The 11,131-nt window shown below is 45.1% G+C and overlaps 2 protein-coding genes across 2 annotated transcripts in view; one reads left to right on the top strand and one right to left on the bottom strand.

The window, feature by feature from the left end:
- Positions 1–1,737: 1,737 nt before the first annotated feature.
- On the bottom strand, positions 1,738–7,940 carry LOC139586660 (titin-like). Its single transcript, XM_071420225.1, has 3 exons — positions 7,878–7,940; positions 3,596–4,270; positions 1,738–2,843 (listed from the first exon to the last, which is right to left on the bottom strand). The coding sequence occupies exons 2-3, from the start codon at positions 3,962–3,964 to the stop codon at positions 2,082–2,084; spliced, it is 1,131 nt and encodes a 376-aa protein (XP_071276326.1). The 5' UTR covers positions 3,965–4,270; positions 7,878–7,940; the 3' UTR covers positions 1,738–2,081.
- Positions 6,858–11,131, top strand: part of LOC139586666 (large neutral amino acids transporter small subunit 2-like) — a 30,096-nt gene continuing 25,822 nt past the window's right edge. The window contains 1 exon segment of the mRNA XM_071420240.1: positions 6,858–7,521. Within this exon segment, the coding sequence (XP_071276341.1) occupies positions 7,389–7,521 (133 nt within the window). The 5' untranslated portion in view covers positions 6,858–7,388.

Here is an 11,131-nt window from a genome sequence, read left to right as displayed (position 1 = left end):
AAATGGGGGAAAAATGGGGAATTTTGGGAAAAATTTGGGAAGAAAATTGGGGGAAATGGGAGAAAAATTGGGGGGAAAATTGGGAAAATTTGGGGGTTTTAGGGAAAATTTTAGGGGAAAAAATGGGGGAAATTGGGGAAAAATGGGGAAAATTGGGGAAAATTTAGGGGGATTTTTGGGGAAAAATGGGGGGAAAAATTTGGGGGATTTTGGGAAAAAAAATTGGGGATTTTGGGGGGAAAATTGGGGGATTTTTGGGGATAAATTCGGGGAATTTGGGGGCAATTTTAGGGATTTTTGGGAGAATTTTGGAGAGAATTTTGAGGATTTTTGGGGGGAATTTTGGGGTGAATTTTGGGGATAATTTGGGCAATTTTAGGAGGAATTTTAGGGATTTTTTGGGGGAATTTTGGACAGAATTTTCTGGGATTTTGGGGATTTTTTGGGGGGAATTTTGGGGAAAATTTGGGCGATTTTGGGGATTTTTTTTGAGGGAATTTTGGGGATTTTAGGCTGAATTTTCTGGGATTTTGGGGTGAATTTTTGGGATTTATTTCGGGGAATTTGGGGGCAATTTTAGGGATTTTTGGGGGAATTCTGGAGAGAATTTTGAGGATTTTTTTGGGGGGATTTTGGGCTGAATTTTGGGGTGAATTTGGGCGATTTTTGGGGTGAATTTTGGGGAGAATTTTCAGGGATTTTGGGCTGAATTTTGAGGATTTTTTGGGGGAATTTTGGGGAGAATTTTGGGGATTTTTGGGAAAAATTTTGGGGAAAATTTCCAGGATTTTGAGATGAATTTTGGGGATTTTTTGGGGGAATTTTGGACAGAATTTTCTGGGATTTTGGGCTGAATTTTGAGGATTTTTGGGCTGAATTTTGAGGATTTTTTTAGGGGAATTTTGGGGACACTTTGGGCACTTTTGGGGGGATTTTTTGAGAGAATTTTGTGGGATTTTGGAGCGAATTTTGAGGATTTTTTGGGGGGAATTTTGGAGAGAATTTTCTGGGATTTTGGGCTGAATTTTGAGGATTTTTGGGGGGAATTTTGGGGAAAATTTTTTGGGATTTTGGGGATTTTTTTGGCGGAATTTTGGGGAGAATTTTGGGGACTTTAGGCTGAATTTTCTGGGATTTTGGGGTGAATTTTGGGGATTTATTTTGGGGAGAATTTTAGGGAAAATTTTTGGGATTTTGAGGGGATTTTGGGGGGAATTTGGGGAGAATTTTCTGGGATTTTGGGCTGAATTTTGGGGAGAATTTTCTGAGATTTTGGGGAGAATTTTGAGGATTTTTGGGGGGAATTTTGGGGAAAATTTTTTGGGATTTTGGGGATTTTTTGGGGGGATTTTGGGGAGAATTTTCTAGGATTTTGGGGATTTTTTGGGGGGAATTTTAGGGATAATTTGGGCGATTTTGGGGATTTTTTTGGGGGGAATTTTGGGGAGAATTTTGGGGATTTTTTGGGGGAGAATTTTAGGGAAAATTTCTGGGATTTTGAGGGGGTTTTGGGGGAGATTTTGGGGAGAATTTTGAGGATTTTTCGGGGAATTTTGGGGATTTTTGAGGGGAATTTTGGGGACAATTTGGGCGATTTTAGGGAGAATTTTGAGGATTTTTGGGGGGGAATTTTAGGGAAAATTTCAGGGATTTTGAGGAGAATTTTGGGGTGAATTTGGGGCATTTTGGGCTCTCACCATTGCCCGGGGGGGGGGCTCATGTTCATCTGTTTCTCCACCTCGTTCTGGGGTGAATTTGGGGCATTTTGGGGATTTTTTTGGGAGGAATTTTGGGGAGAATTTTCTGGGATTTTGGGGAGAATTTTGGAGAAATTTCTGGGATTTTTGAGAGGATTTTTGGGGGAATTTTGGACAGAATTTTCTGGGATTTTGGGGATTTTTTGGCAGAATTTTGGGGAATTTTAGGCTGAATTTTCTGGGATTTTGGAGATTTTATTTGGGATTATTTGGGGATAATTTGGGCGATTTTGGGCATTTTTTGGGAGGGAATTTTGGAGAGAATTTTCTGGGATTTTGGGCTGAATTTTGGGGATTTTTTGCAAGGGAATTTTGGGGAAAATTTCAAGGATTTTGTGGGGATTTTGGGCTGAATTTTGGGGATTCATTTGGGAATTTTAGGGACAATTTGGGGGGAATTTTAGGGATTTTTTTAGGGAGAATTTTCTGGCATTTTGAGGAGAATTTTTGGGGCAATTTCAGGAATTTTGGAGATTTTTTGGGGGAAATTTTGGGGAATTTTGGGGGCAATTTTAGGGATTTTTGGGGAAATTTGGGGCTGAATTTTGAGGATTTTTTGGGGTGAATTTTGGGGAGAATTTTAGGGATTTTTGGGGAAAATTTCAGGGATTTTGAGATGAATTTTGGGGATTTTTGGGAGAATTTTAGGGAAAATTTCAGGGATTTTTGAGGGGATTTTGGGGTGAATTTTTGGGGATTTTTTGGGGGAGAATTTTGAGGATTTTTGGGGGGAATTTTGGATAGAATTTTCTGGGATTTTGGGCCATTTTTGAGGATTTCTTGGGGGAGAATTTTCTGGTATTTTGGGCTGAATTTTGAGGATTTTTTGGGGGATTTTGGGGGGAATTTTAGGGATAATTTGGGCGATTTGGGGGATTTTTTGGGGGGGCATTTTAGGGATTTTTTTGGGGGGAATTTCAGGGATTTTGAGGAGAATTTTGGGGTGAATTTGGGGCATTTTTGGCTCTCACCATTGCCCGGGGGGGGGCTCATGTTCATCTGTTTCTCCACCTCGTTCTGCAGCTCCTTCAGCTTCTCGGCCTCCTCCTCCATCTCCCGCACCCGGGCCTTGATGGCCTCCAGCTCCTGGAGAGGAAAAAACCCCAAAAATCCCCAAAATTCCACCCAAAAATCCAACCAGGAACCTCCACTAAACCTAAAAAACCCAAAAAAATCCACCCAGGAACCAAAAAAACCCCAAAAAAATCCTAAAAATCCACCTGGGAACACCAAAAATGACCCAAAATCCCCAATTCCTCCATTTCCCAAGGTTATCCTCAAATTCCCAATTTTATCCCTCGAATTTTCACTTTTTCCCCTCAAATCCCCATTTCTTCTCCTTTTCCCTTCAAACCTCCCCATTTTCCCTCAAATTCCCATTTTTATCTCTCGAATTTTCACTTTTATCCCTCAAATCCCCCCATTTTCCCCTCAAATCCCCATTTCTTTCCCCTTTCCCTTCATACCTCTCCATTTTCCCTCAAATTCCCATTTTTATCCCTCAAATTCCCACTTTTAGATTTGAATTCCCCCTTTTATCCCTCAAATTTCCCCTTTTCCCCCTCAAATTCCCACTTTTAGATCTGAATTCCCACTTTTATCCTTCCAATTCCCACCTTCATCCCCTCTTTTCCCTCACGAATCCCCCCATTTTCCCCTCAAATCCCCCCATTTTCCCCTCAAATCCCCACTTTTATCCCCTCAAATCCCCTTTTTTCCCCCTTTCCTCCTCAACCGCCCCCGATTTTCCCTCAAATTCCTCTTTTTTCCCCCTTCCTCCCCTCACGTTTTCCCGCCCTTTTTTTTCCCGCCCGTTCCCCTCCCCTCCCCTCACTCACCGGGTCCTCAATGGCGGCTTCTCCCGCCTCCCCTTCCCCCAGCCCCGCTTCCTCCTCCAGCTCCTCGCCCGCGGCTTCGTGAGGCGGCCCCGGCGCTGAGGCGGCGGCGGCGGCGGCGGCAGCGGCGGCGGCTCCGGCCCCGGCCCCGCTTCCCCCCGCCGCCCCTCCCGACCCTCCCCCGGCCCCTCCGCGGCCGCTCCCGCCCCGGCCCCGGCTCCCCCCTTCGCCCAGCGCCGCCTCCTCCGGCCCCGCCGCCGCCCCCAGGCCGTTGCCGTAAGGCGGGGAAGGGTCCCCGGCTCCTCCGGGACCCCCCGGGCCCGCCCCGGTTCCGGCCGCGGCTCCTCCGGCAGCCGCCGCCATGGCCGCCATGGCCGCCCGCCCGCGCCGTGAGGGGCCGTGAGGGGGCGGCCAATTAGAGAGGGCTGTGAGGAATCGTGGGCGGGACAAGGCGAAACGAACCAATCAACCTCCATATTTTCTGATTGACGGATGCAGTCACCAATAGAAAGGCTGCTTCGTAGCGCCGCGCTGTCCAATCGGATTAAAGGCGGGCGGGACAAAGAGGACGGCAGCCAATAGAAACAGCGGAGCGGCGGGAGGCGGGAAGATCGGCAGCCAATGGCAACGCGAGGAAGCGGCAAAGCGACGGCGAAAGGCGATAGGCTGGAGGCGTGGCTTGATGGCAGTGAACCAATAAAAACGGATATTGTAGCGGAAAGGCGTGGTTAGGCATGACAGCCAATAGAAACGCTCAGAAAGGCGGAAGTGGGTTAAAGCTTCAGCCAATCGGCGACGAGAGGCGGGGCTACGACGGAGCTGACCAATCAGAATGCGCGGAGGCGGGGTTTGGTGTTAAAGGCGCCTCCGCCGCTTTTCTCTGAGCTCCCGTTAATGAACGGCACTTAATAAAAATAATTAGCGCACCAACAAATTAATGGAACAGGGAATGCACCCGAACGAGCGTTGGGAGGCGCTGCACGTAACGGGCGGGCGCGTTAATTCGGATGCTAATTAGCGTTAATTAGCGTGCGGAGGGGGCTAATTAGCATATCATTTCTTCATTAGTTTGTGCGCTGGGGGTTATTAAACAGCCCCAAATCGCGTCATTAATTACGGAGAGCCTTAATTCGCCCCAAACCAGCCGTTTGAGGCATCAATTAGCACAAGGGGTTAATCAAAAGCGGCCACGACGCCTTTAAGAGTCGCACCCGGCCGCGAGGAGTTAATTAATAACCCGCTAATCACGGCCGGGGTGGTTAATTAGTGAGCTATTAACGCGAACGGGGAGCAATTAATGGGGCCTTAATTGCGGTGGGGGAAGGGAGGACCCGTGAGGGGAGCGGGGGGGCGTGGTTTCAAGCGAGGGGGCGGAGCCAAAACAGAGGGGCGTAGTTTGAAGCCTTTTATGGGCAATAATGGGGCACGGCTCAAATTGTGGGCGTGGTTTTACCTTTTTAGGAAGTAGGAGGCGTGGTCTGAGAAGGGGCGGGGTTTAAACCGCATGGGGATCAAGGAGGGGGCGTGGCCAGCGCTGAGGGGGAGAAAAGGGCGGGAAACGGCGTCGCGTGTGGGAGGGGTGGAGTTGACGCTCAGGGGAGAATGGCGGGAAGCCGGTGAGTGAGGGAATTTTGAGGAGAAAAAGGGAGAATTTGGGTGAAAAAAGAGGGAATTTGGGTAAAAAAAGAGGGAATTTGGGTAAAAAAAGAGGAAATTTGGGATTGAACAGTGTGGGGGAGGGAATTCGAGGGCTTTTGGTGGAATCTGGGAGGAATGGGGGAGGCTGTGAGAAGATTTGGGGGGGCTCTGGGGGATTTTGGTGTTTTATGAGGGAATTTTGGAGTTTTATGAGGAGATTTTGGGGATTTATGAGGGGATTTTGGGGATTTATGAGTGAATTTTGCAGTTTTATGAGAGGATTTTGAGGTTTTATGAGGGCATTTTGGTGTTCTATGAGGAGATTTTGGGGTTTTTGAAGAGATTCGGGGGAGTTAAAGAGGATTTTAGGGTTCCGTGAAGGAATTTTGGGTTTTTATGAGGAGATTTTGGTGTTCTTTGAGGGGATTTTGAGGTTTTATGAGGAGATTCGGGAGTTTTGGGAGGATTTTGGGGTTTTATGAGGAAATTTTGCAGTTTTATGAGGGGATTTTGGTATTCTTTGAGGAGATTTTAAGGTTTTATGAGGAGATTTGGGGTTTTATGAGGGATTTCAGAGGGGTTTAGGGAGATTTCGGAATTTTATGAAGAGATTTTGGGGTTCCACGAGGGAATTTTGGGGTTTTATGAGGAGATTTTGGAGTTTTATGCGGAGATTTTGGAGTTTTATGTGGAGATATTGAGATTCTTTGAGGGGATTTGGGGGCATTTTCTGAGGAGATTTTTTGGAGGATTTTGGGGTTTTCTGAGGGGATTTTGAGGTTTTCTGAGGGGATTTTGGGATTTTATGAGGCAATTTTGGTGAGCTCAAAGGGGATTTGGCAGTTTTCTAAGATTTTAGGAGATTTTGATCAAAATTGGGGCATTTTTAGGGGAACTCAGTTTAATTTGGAGACTCTGCGGTCGCTTTTGGGTTTCTTTGAGCGATTTTGTGTCATTTTGACTCATTTTATGTCACTTTTATGGGATTTTAAGCAATTTTGTGTTACTTTCGTTTGATTTTGAGCCATTTAGTGCCAATTTTGTTTGATTTTGATCCATTTTATGCCACTTTTGTGGCATTTTGAGCCATTTTATGTCACTTCTAAGGGATTTGAAGCAATTTTATGCCACTTTTTGTGTAATTTTGATCCATTTTATGCCACTTTTGTGTGGCATTTTGAGCCACTTTTGTGGCATTTTGAGCCATTTTATGCCATTTTTGTGGCATTTTGAGCCATTTTATGCCACTTTTAAGGGATTTTAGGCAATTTTATGCCACTTTTTTGGCGTTTTGACCATTTTTGAGTCACTTTTTTGGCATTTTGAGCCATTTTTTGTCACTTTTAAGGGATTTTAAGCCATTTTATGACACTTTTTGTGTAATTTTGATCCATTTTATGCCACTTTTGTGGCATTTTGATCAATTTTATGCCACTTTTGTGGCATTTTGAGCCATTTTATGCCACTTTTAAGGGATTTTAGGCAATTTTATGCCACTTTGTGGCGTTTTGACCATTTTTGAGTCACTTTTGTGGCATTTTGAGCCATTTTATGCCACTTTTAAGGGATTTTAGGCAATTTTATGCCACTTTGTGGCGTTTTGACCATTTTTGAGTCACTTTTGTGGCATTTTGAGCCATTTTATGCCACTTTTAAGGGATTTTAGGCAATTTTATGCCACTTTTTTGGCGTTTTGACCATTTTTGAGTCACTTTTGTGGCATTTTCACCATTTTGGAGGCATTTTTGTGTCATTTTGATCCATTTCACGCCACTTTTTTTTGCATTTTGAGGGCTCTGGCCTCGCTTTTCTCAGCTCCCCCCTCCGTTTTCCGCCCCCTTTTGGGCTGATTTTCCCTCGTTTGGGGGTCGGTTTTGTTTTTTAATTTTTTTTTTTTTTTTAATTTTTCACCCCTCCCTCCCTTTTTCCTTTCCCTCCTCCTCCTCCTCCTCCTCCTCCTCCTCCTCCTGCTGGCAAAGTCCAGCCCCGGCGAGGCCGAAGGTCACCCCCAAGGATCCCGGGGGGTTCCCTCTCTCCTTCCTCATCCTCCTCCTCCTCCCCCTCCAAAAAAAAAACACCTAAAAATTCCCCACTTATTTAACCCCCGATTTTTCCCGTTTTCACCCCCAAAAAAACAACAAAAAAATTCGAATTCCCGATGGACTCCGGCCCCAAAACCGGGGGGAAACCCCAAAAAAAGGGGGAAAAGGAGGAGGAAGAGGAGGGAGGAGGAGGAGGAGTGGCACTGAAGAAGGAGATCGGGCTCCTCAGCGCCTGCGGCATCATCGTGGGTGAGTTTTGGGACCCCCTCCCCAAAATCCCTCCCCATAAAAAAAATCCCAAAAATCCAAAAAAAAAAAAAACCCGAAAATCCCAAACCCTTTCCCGGAACCCCCGAATTGCCCAAAATCCCCAAAAATCGCCTCAAAAATCCGCGGGAAAATCGCGATTTTTTTTCGCCCCCCCCCCCCCTTCCCCGCTCCCTTCGGTGTCGGCCCTCAGGATCCCCCCCCTCCCTACGTGAGGAATTTTGGGATTTTCCCCCAAAATTGCGGCGGATTTGGGGGGAAAACGCGAAAATGTGTGGGGTTCGCCTCAGGGTTTTGGGGTTTTTGAAGAATTTTGGGGTTTTTTGGGGTTTTTTTACCTCATAAACAACCGGGATTTCCCCCGCGTCCTCGGCCTTCGGGATTCCCCCTAAAACCGCCCCAAATTCTCCTCAAATCCCTCCCAGAATTGCCGGGATTTCCTCGGGAGCCTCCAAATCCCAAAATGCCCAAAATTCCCCCCAAAATTCCCTCAAAAAAAAAAAAAAAAAACCCAGGGAATGACCGAGTTTTGCCGAGTTTTAAATTGACCCAAATTCCCTCAAAATTCCCTCAAAAAACACCCAGGAAATGACCGAGTTTTGCCTTAAATTGACCCAAATTCCGTCAAATTTGCCCCAAATTCTCCTGAACTCTTGGGGGTGTTTTCAGATCTGGGGTTTTGACACCCCAAAAATGCCGAAATTGCCCCAAATTCAGCAGAAATTCACCCAGAACTGCCCCAAATTCACCCAAAATTGCCCCAAATTCCCGTTTTTCCCCCTAAAACCCTCATAAATCCCAAATTTCCCCTAAAAAATCCCAATTCTTCCCAGTTTTTCTCCTTAAAAATTCCCATTTTTTCTCCTAGAAAAACCCCTAAAAAATCCCACGTTTTCTCCCCAAAAAAGCCCTGGAAAAATCCCAATTTTTCCCCGAAAAACACCCCAAAAAATCCCAAATTTCCCCTAAAAAATCCCAAATTTTTCCCCAAAAAACCCCCAAAAAATCCCAAATTTCCCTTAAAAAATCCCAATTTTTTCAATTTTCCCCTCAAATTTCCCCTAAAAAAACCCCTTTTTTTTCCAGTTTTTTTGCCATAAAAATCCCAATTTTTCCCCCAAAAACCCCTAAAAAAATCTCAAATTTCCCCTAAAAAATCCCAATTTTTCTGCCCAAAAAGCCTGAAAAATCCCAATTTTCCCCCAAAAACCCTGCAAAAAGCCCCCAAATTTCCCCTAAAAATTCTAATTTTTTCCCCTTAAATTTCCCCTAGAAAAATCCCAATTTTTCCACTTTTTCTCCTTAAAAATTCCCATTTTTCCCCAAAAAACCCTAAAAAATCCCATTTTTTCCCCAAAAAACATCCCAAATTTCCCGTAAAAAATCCCAAATTTTTCCAGTTTTTCCCCCAAATTTCCCCTAAAAAAATCCCAATTTTTTCCAGTTTTTCCCCTCAAAAACCTCTAAAAATCCCAATTTTTCGCCGTTTTTCCCCCAAATTTCCCCTAAAAAAAATCCCATTTTTTTCTCCCGAAAACCCCCAAATTTCCCCCAAAAAATCCCATTTTTCTTCCAGTTTTTAACCATAAAAATCCCATTTTTTTCCCAATTTTTCCCCTCAAAATTCCCATTTTTTCCCCTAAAATTCCCATTTTCCCCCTCAGGTAACATCATCAGCTCCGGTCTTTTCGTGGCCCCTCACGGGGTCCTGGCTCGCTCTGGGGCCTCTCGGAGGCCACATGGGCCCTAAAAACTCCCAAAATTCCCCATTTTCCCCTCAAAACCCCCCAAATTTCCATTAAAAAATCCCAATTTTTTTCATTTTTCCCAATTTTTTCCCATTTTTCCCCATTTTTCCCCTCAGGTTCCATCATCAGCTCCGGTCTTTTTGTGGCCCCTCATGGGGTCCTGGCTCGTTCTGGGGCCACACAGGCCCTAAAAACTCCCAAAAATCCTCATTTTTCTCCCCCCAAAAACCCTAAAAACCCCAATTTTTTTCATTTTTCCCAATTTTTTCCCATTTTCCCCCAATTTTTCCCCATTTTTCCCCTCAGGTTCCATCATCAGCTCCAGTATTTTCGTGGCCCCTCACGGGGTCCTGGCTCGCTCTGGGGGCCACACGGGCCCTAAAAACTCCCAAAAATCCCCATTTTTCTCCCCCCAAAAACCCTAAAAACCCCAATTTTTTTCATTTTTCCCAATTTTTTCCCATTTTTCCCCATTTTTCCCCTCAGGTAACATCATTGGCTCCGGCATTTTCGTTGCCCCTCGCGGGGTCCTGGCTCACGCCGGGGCCGTGGGGCCTGCGCTGCTCATCTGGGGCCTCTCGGGGGCCACACGGGCCCTAAAAACTCCCAAAATTCCCCATTTTCCCCTCAAAACCCCCCAAATTTCCATTAAAAAATCCCAATTTTTTCATTTTTCCCAATTTTTTCCCATTTTTCCCCAATTTTCCCCTCAGGTTCCATCATCAGCTCCGGTCTTTTCGTGGCCCCTCATGGGGTCCTGGCTCGCTCTGGGGCCTCTCAGAGGCCACACGGGCCCTATAAACTCCCAAAAATCCCCATTTTTCTCCCCCAAAAACCCCTAAAAAATTCCATTTTTTCCCCCAAAAATCCCCAAATTTCCCCTCAAAAATCCCAATTTCTTCCAATTTTTGTCCTTAAAAATTCCCAATTTTCCCCCACAAAAACCCCTAAAAATCTTCATTTTTCCCCCAAAACCCTCCAAAATAATCGCAATTTTTTCCACTTTTTCTCCATAAAAATTTCCATTTTTTCCCCAAAAAACCCCAAATTTTCCCTAAAAAATTCCAATTTTTCCCCCCAAATTTCCCCTAAAAATCCCGTTTTTTCCAGTTTTTTGCCATAAAAATTCCAATTTTTTCCCTGAAACCCCCTAAAAAACCTCAAATTTCCCCCTAAAAACTCCAAATTTTTTCCATTTTTTTGCCATAAAAATCCCAATTTTTTCCCCGAAAAAAACCCCCGAAAAATCACAATTTTTTTTCAATTTTTTACCAAAAAAATCCCAATTTTTTTCCAGTTTTTAACCATAAAAATCCCAATTTTTTCCCCATTTTTTCCCCAAAAAAACCCTAAAAAATCCCCATTTTTCCCCTCAGGTAACATCATTGGCTCAGGCATTTTCGTTGCCCCTCGCGGGGTCCTGGCTCACGCTGGGGCCGTGGGGCCTGCGCTGCTCATCTGGGGCCTCTCGGGGGCCACACGGGCCCTAAAAACTCCCAAAATTCCCCATTTTCCCCTCAAAACCCCCCAAATTTCCATTAAAAAATCCCAATTTTTTCATTTTTCCCAAATTTTTCCCATTTTTCCCCATTTTTCCCCTCAGGTTCCATCATCAGCTCCGGTATTTTCGTGGCCCCTCACGGGGTCCTGGCTCGCTCTGGGGCCTCTCGGGGGCCACACGGGCCCTAAAAACTCCCAAAATTCCCCATTTTCCCCTCAAAACCCCCCAAATTTCCATTAAAAAATCCCAATTTTTTCATTTTTCCCAATTTTTTCCCATTTTTCCCCATTTTTCCCCTCAGGTTCCATCATCAGCTCCGGTCTTTTCGTGGCCCCTCACGGGG

This window comes from Agelaius tricolor, unplaced genomic scaffold (genome assembly GCF_023055355.1).
Source record: "Agelaius tricolor isolate 1412-34295 unplaced genomic scaffold, bAgeTri1.0.p SCAF_129, whole genome shotgun sequence".
NCBI lineage: Eukaryota > Metazoa > Chordata > Aves > Passeriformes > Icteridae > Agelaius > Agelaius tricolor.
Note: the sequence above shows the minus strand (reverse complement) of the source record. Positions and strands in the feature narration are given on the sequence as shown.